Genomic DNA, 7,500 nt, shown 5'->3' with positions numbered 1-7,500 from the left:
CTATGAGACTTAGCAACTCTCCATGAGGAGACTCCAAATTTCCCTTACAAGGACCACAAGCCTGGACCTCTGGCTCCAAACAGAGCAAAACACACCACACTCATGTGCTTTCAGAAGTGTTTGGAGGGAAGTTAAAAAAGAGGAAAGAAATGGAATTGGACAGAGAGAAGTAGAGAGGAATAGAACAATAACTATTAGGCATGATTTCCTCTGCATAATGATAACCTTAGCATTAAATACATAAACTTCCCCCTTATGTTTATTTGCTTTAAAACATATCTTGAGTCTCTCATACAAATCCATTCCACTTCTATCATTTCTGGCACTTCTGTCCCCCCCAAGACTCTATTCCCCCATTTGCTATGGACTACCTACACCCCACCAGAGCTGTTTCCCATCTCTCTCTCTCTCTCCCTCTCTCTCTTTCTCTCACAGTCACAATAAAATAACTGCATGTTTTTTTTCCCTCTATTTTTTAACCCTCCCTCCCTCTCCCTCCATCCCTAGCCAGAATGAAACCCCTTTCTGCCCTACCTCCTACACACCATCGTTCTCTCTTTGACCCGTGCTGAAGCCGGGCTCTCAGGAAGTCTAAACAGCTCCACTCGACACCATTCTGGCTTTGGGCTTTGATATTGGTTCATTCTCAAAGACTCATGTAGGTACTTAAATTCCTGTAGGTGCATTTTACCCAGTCAGCCAATCCCGTCCTCCGGCATAGCTGTCATGCCTGACATATCTCAAATGCCTGCTACTCTCTCTCTCTCTTTCTCTCTCGCTTCTGTGGAAGAGAGGAGAGAGGGAGGGAAAGGTGGATTGGTTGGGTAAAGTAAGTGTGGGAGTGGGGCGAAAGAAAGGAGATTGAATCAGTGTGTGTAGTGGGAGCTTGTGTTGTTATTGTGTTGGTGTAGTAAGTGAGTGCTGTTTTGGCTGCAGGGTGAAATTGCTACATGCAGAGAGAGAGAGAGAGAGAGGCAGGAGCAGATTTTACTAGAGTGAAATTTGTTCTCTCTCTCTCTCTCTCTGCCCCCCGCTCCCCCTTACTCTGTCTCTGTTTGTGTTTTTTTTTTTTTTTTTCTTTCCCTTTCTTTTCTCATTTTGAGACCCTGTGTGTGAGTGCAAAAGAGGAAATGGATTATCAGAGGAGAAAGCATTTCCTGTTGCTTGGCATGGTATGTGTGCTCTCACAGATGGTAAGATTTTTTGTGCAGGGTTTCTTATCATTTTTACAGGGCAAGAGAACTAATGAGAAGCAGAAAACCCTGCCCACACACACACACCCACAGTGACTCATACTCCATACTGACTTACACACATACGTACAGAATGACATATACACACTCACAGACACATACACACACACGCGCACACACACACAGAGAGAGAGAGAGAGAGAGTGAGAGAGAGAGAGAGAGAGAGAGAGAGAGAGAGATTGTGTGTTCACAGCCCCCTGATTGGTATTATCTCTTTATTGTGTGTGGAGGACAGTAGCACAATGGACACACATACAAACAAACATGCACACACACACACACACACGCGCACACACTTAATGTAGGATGCTGGGAGTTTTTATCAGTGTGTAAGGACAGCTGGTCATTCCTCCTGATATGAGGGGGTATCTGAAATGAATCCTTTGGCACAACTCTTCCACACTCCCCTGAATGACAATATTGTATCCTATCTTATCAGGAGAAGGCCACGTGCATGCCTGCTCCAGGCTCTGCTGTGTTATGTGTGTGTGTGTGTGTGTGTGTGTGTGTGTGTGTGTGTGTGTGTGTGTGTGTGTGTGTGTGTGTGTGTGTGTGTTTGAGAATGAACCAATATCAAATGATATAAAGGTGTCAAACATTTAACGATAAGAAGTCGTTAGAATTCTGCCCGTACATTCAACCTCCATAACAAAAAATTTAGGACATAATTCAAATTCTTTACTGCTAGGCTGCTAATACAAAATGAAGAGAATTAGTTACTTTAAAAACATCCATGTAAACCGAAACATTAAAAAAAAAAAAAAAAAAATGAAACTTAAAGCTTTTTTTTTATTCCTGATCTGGAGAGACAGATTCATTCGTGAGAGTACAGTCCCTCCAACTCAGCACCTTGAAGGCAAAGCTGTTGATCTAACAGTGAAGGAGTGACTCATTATTCTCTCATGTTGACAAATATTGGCTAGACATTATTACGGTCAGCAAGATGGTTAATGTAATGTTTAATATTGGTCTTAAGACACTGGTGTGTGGTGATGCGTGTGACTAATATTCAGACAAATTGACTAATAGAACAAACAACAGCATAGTTTACAGTGCTATAAGCTGTCTGACTTTGATTTTGACAGTCAGTGCTAGTGAGTTATTTGATGTGTTAGATATACAGTCACCATTCTCTAAGGTATAATAAAAGTAAGAAGATAAACCAGGACACAAACTAAACTTGCCCTGAAGTACACAAACCAAAAGTCTTTCTTCCTTCACCTATGTAAATATTCTAAAGCGCATTTACTAAGCAAACCGGTCTCTCTGATGACAAAGTGTTTGCCGCTTTCGTGTGAGTATTTTGCGGCAAATTGTTGATCCCTTTAATGCGTGTTTTTCTCAAGCTCATGTTTAAAACTTGGCTTTAGTCCAAGACAGAGGTGCAGAGGTTACAGGTGTAGCAGGAGTTTTATGTTTAAGGGTAATACAGGATGTCTTTCTTTCTACACTTCTGAATTACTTTGCGACTATTTCATTTTCTCCTTCTAAACAGGTTTAACCAGGGAAACTTTTGTTTGCCAAACACCGTGTCTGTCGCTTCTTCCTCTAGCTCTTTGCACTCCTATTAAAGGAGCCAACTGGCCCAACTGGAATAGGAAGGAAAATGTTGGAGTTGAGCCAGGCATTTGCATCCCAAGTAAACAAATAAACAGACAGAGTCATGGCAACGTCATACTTCTGTGTTGTGTCTGTCTGTTTGCTATGGGTTGAGTGAGGTAGATTGGGTGGTGTGGGGAGGGGGAGGGGGATTGAAAGAGGAGAGGTGAGGAGACATCTCCTGGTGAAGAAATGAGAGAACGGGAGAGAGGCTTTACATTTCATCATAGACTCGCGAGTCCCTGCCCTGCTTGTCCGTCTCTGTGACTCTGTGTTTTAGGTTGGGTTTCTTAGTGGTTTTCAGAAGATGATTTGTAATGAGAGTGAAGCTGGTTTGAGCTGGCCAGCTGACAACACTACCACACCATCACAGACCTCCAATTTACCGCCTGTCTCATTTCATCCTGACAGAGTGTCCTCCTCCCTCCTGTCTCTTCCCCTGTGTGTGTGTGTGTGTGTGTGTGTGTATGTGGGGGGGGGGGGGGGGGGGGGGGGGGGGGGGGGGTGTCTGTATGTGGTTTGTATGTCTGTCAGGGAAGGAAGAGAGGCATTCCTAAGGGAGACCTGTCGCTTCCATAGTCTTTATCAATTCTGGCATCTGCACTCACACAGGATTAGTTAACACTCACTGAATACAGTCCTTACTCAGCCTGCATGTGTGTATGTGTGTGCACAACAGTGACAAAAAGATGGTGTAGGTATACTCACAAATGTGAACTCATTTGTATGAGTGAGAATGTATCCATTTAGGCAATTATGCACGCGTGTGTGTGTGTGTGTGTGAGAGAGAGAGAGAGAGTGGTAGGACCTAGAAATTGGTTTGATAACAGTGGTATGTGTGTTTGTGTGCATGTATCTATCTGTATGTGTGTGTGTGTGTGTGGGCGCGCGCGTGCGCGTGCATGTATGTGTGTGTGTGCGTATCTTTGAGTGTGTGTGTGTGTGTAACTCGATGTTCTCTCTAGAGAGAGTGTAATGAGTGACCCTAAGCCCGCTCACCACCGTGCAAGAGTGGGACTTCTAATTGACTTTTAATCACATAGTCATTAACACACAGAGACACACACTCACACACTGCACCATGTCGCTAATGTCTTTAAACTCATACTCAGTCCACCTCTTCTCTCTTCTCACCTAATCACAGCTCCCACATCGCCGAGTGACCTTCTCCACAGCCAATCAAGCGCAGGATCTGCAGGACCCTTCTCAGCACAGTTACTATGACAGCGGCCTGGAGGAGTCAGAGACTCCCAGCAGTAAGAGTTCGTCGGGGCCTCGTATCGGACCGCTGGCCCTGCCGGAGGACCACTATGAGCGCACCACCCCAGACGGAAGCATCGGAGAGATGGAACACCCAGAGAACGGTAAGACGAGGTGGCGTGTCTCCCCTCTCTTCTCTTTCTTAGTGTCTTTCTTTTGTTTTGGTTCAGTGTTCCTCTGTCTTTTTTTTTTCTGCTTTCTCTCTTGAATGTTCCCTCTGTTCTGTTTTTTTTTTCTTTTTTGGTTCTGTTGCTTGGTACTTGCATCTGCCACTACTTTAATTTCTAACCTTGTATTAGACTTAAATAGACATACACCATACATACACCATGTCCACACACATACATGTACTCTGTCTCACACACACAAGCACACACTCACACCTGCACACACACACACACACACACACACACACACACACACACAGAACTACTTTGGTGCTTCATGATGTTGAACCGAGTCTAACATAATAACATACCAGCACACTCTCTCTCTCTCTCTCTCTCTCACACACACACACACACACACACACAAAATGATGAATGGCTAATGAGTGTTGTGAGACATAATTCTCACCTCTTAAACTGCTTTCACTTTTAGACCATTCGTACCTGTAGTATGCATTTGTGCAGACACTAGAAATTGACACTTTTTTCTCCCAAGAAAATATCAACATACTGACATATTAGTGTTCACACAGACACACACACATACACACACACACACACACACACACACACACACACGGCATATGGCACAGGAGGACCATGAAATCCTACCAAATTGTATTTATCGGAGAGCTGCAGCAGCTACTGAGGAGAGGTCAACATTTCCTCCTCTCTGCCCAGGGAGCCGTGCTCATAACTGGGCTCACGTTTCTGGGGCACGGGCTCCTGCTAGCTACTGGTGTGGAAGTCATGCACATGAGACCGAAACAGCCTATAAATGGTTTCAAAAACACAGTTATGGTATCTTCATGCACATGTATGCACACACACACACACACACACACACACACACACACACACACACACAATTACAGAGAGGAAGGGAGGGGTGTTAATGCCATGACTGCCCTTCATCATGAGTGCTAGTTTTAAGAGTGGAGGGAGTAAAGGCACAGATGGGCATTGTGTATGACATCTCTACACACACACACACACACACACACACACACAATGTATGTGTGTTTGTGTGTGTGTGTGTGTGAGTGTGTGTGTATGCTATAGCATACACGAATGTGTGCATCCTGAGTGCATTTCTGTGTGTGTGTGTGTGTGTGTTTATGTGCACTCAGACCCCATGCGGTGTGTAGACAAAGACTCTCGATGTTTAAACTTACCCTGACCAAAGCTCTCTGTCTTCATGGATGGTGGCCAGTTTCCTCTTGTGACTTCCCTTAGAGTCTCATTGTTCTTCAGTAAATCTCTCGCTCTCTCTCTCTCTCTCTCTCTCTCTCTCTCTCTCTCTCTCTCTCTCTCTCTCTTTTACACACACACACACACACACACCACACACCACACACACACACACACACACAATAGAGCTAATAAAAGAGCAAAGATCTTCAAATAAAAAAGGCCCCTTCGCCCAAGATGACTTTAGCATGCGCTCCATACAGGCTATAAATAAAGCACAGTGTGCTGTTCGCTCTTGCTGGCCCTGATGGCTTTGCAAATGAGCTCTGCTCTCACACAGTTCCTATAGGCAGAGATATGTGAAGGGAGAGAACAAGACTGAGTGGAGCTGAATAAATGTGGGATTTGATTGGTGAAGAAATACATAGGTGGTGCATTGAATGACTTGGCAAAACCACCTTTAAATGAATCCTTGGCTCATTGAGTCTGCGTAATGAGAGATCACTTTTAGGCCTGCGACTTTCGGGCCTGCCACATTTAGGCCTGCTGTCAGAACCATTTTAAGACTGAACTGGAATACATGAAACTGATTCGAGATGTCCGACAACCATTTCTACTACCTTCAAAATGCTCTTCCACTTTGGTGAAATTCTGACCTTCATGTTCCTTAGAAATGTGAGTTCCTTCTTCAGAAATATGTCTTCTTCAGAAATGTGTTCTTGTTCCAAGAAATCTCTCACTGAACTAAGTACTTCTCTTCTAAAGCTGTAGAGGACAGCTAACTGCTTGTTTTCTTCACATACTGTATAAACTATTGCTTCAGCGTATTCACACCCTTATACTGGCTTGGACAAAGGACGTCTGCCTTAGAAACACTCCCCATCGTTAGAGGTGCTTTCAACTCTCTTCAAATATTTGGGCAGATTCGGTCCACAACCTCTGAACGAAACTGTACTGGCAACAAATACTACTGGCTTTTCAAATTTATTTTTACTATTTAAGTTATAGTCTAGAACTCCTTAGCCAAAAAAAAAAGTTGTTTCTCTTTCAGAAACATTACATGACCTCGGATGCACTCTACTTCTTCAGAAACATTCTAACATTTCACTGGCAGACACATTCCCCTCTTTTTTTTAAAAGCTTTTGCCTGGCCCACAGCCTGCCCTCCGCTTCAGTCTCCCAATCTCTCCATCCGTCTCACTCCTCTCGCTCCAGAGCTATGAATGGGGACAAAAGGGACAACACGCACCGATCCAGTTAGCCAAACTGCCTCCAAAAACGAGTCTAGCCTTTTCTCTGCCAGAACTGTGTGACTCTCTCTCTCTCTCTCTCTCTCTCTCTCTCTCTCTCTCTCTCTCGCTCTCTCTCTCTCTTTCTCGCTCTCTCTCTCGCTCTCTCGCGCTCTCTCTCTCTCTTTTTCCCAAGAAGCTCACTTAGTCCATTTCTTGTGCAGTTACTCAGAGTGAATTAGGTTTTTTGGACTTGTGCCCATGCAACCTTGTCAGGTCATTGGAATTGAGCTGAAGCTTAGCGAGGCATGTTGCGGCTAACTCAGCGTCAGCTGGAAGGTAAAGATTAGGTTGAGATGGAGAGGACGGAGGACTGGATCCTGGGTCCAGACTTCTCTCTCCTCTGTGTGTTGTGAAAATCAGCCCATCTCTCTCTCTCTCTCTCTCTCTCTCTCTCTCTCTCTCTCTCTCTCTCTCTCTCTCTCTCTCTCTCTCCCTCTCTCTCTTTCTCCCCCTCTCCTGGTAAATGGAATCATCTCCTTCTGATAATGGTGTGTAATTCCATTACCTTGCTGCTGCTTCCCAAGAGGGGGCGTTTCTGCCAGACACCCCTCCCTTCTCTCTCTCCTCCTAATGCTCTCATTTCCGCTGCCTAATAAAAATGGATGTGTCTGCAGGGCTTTTCTGGATAAAAAGAAGAGGAGACCATGAGAAGGATGAGAGAGGAGAGAAGATAGGAAAGGGAGGAAAAGTGAGGTGCAAAGATTTGGGGAGCTGGCTACAACAGATCTGATGACTGGT

General features: G+C 44.6%; 1 protein-coding gene across 1 annotated transcript in view; it reads left to right on the top strand.

The window, feature by feature from the left end:
• The window catches only part of pcdh1b (protocadherin 1b), a 144,666-nt gene that overhangs the window by 88,545 nt on the left and 48,621 nt on the right, over positions 1 to 7,500 (top strand). The window contains exon 4 of the mRNA XM_030768000.1: positions 3,997 to 4,216. Within this exon, the coding sequence (XP_030623860.1) occupies positions 3,997 to 4,216 (220 nt within the window). The remainder of the gene's footprint in view (positions 1 to 3,996; positions 4,217 to 7,500) is intronic.

This window comes from Chanos chanos, chromosome 1 (genome assembly GCF_902362185.1).
Source record: "Chanos chanos chromosome 1, fChaCha1.1, whole genome shotgun sequence".
Classification (NCBI taxonomy): Eukaryota; Metazoa; Chordata; class Actinopteri; order Gonorynchiformes; family Chanidae; genus Chanos; species Chanos chanos.
The sequence above is the reverse complement of the archived record's forward strand: the minus strand, read 5'-3'. Positions and strand labels throughout refer to the sequence as shown.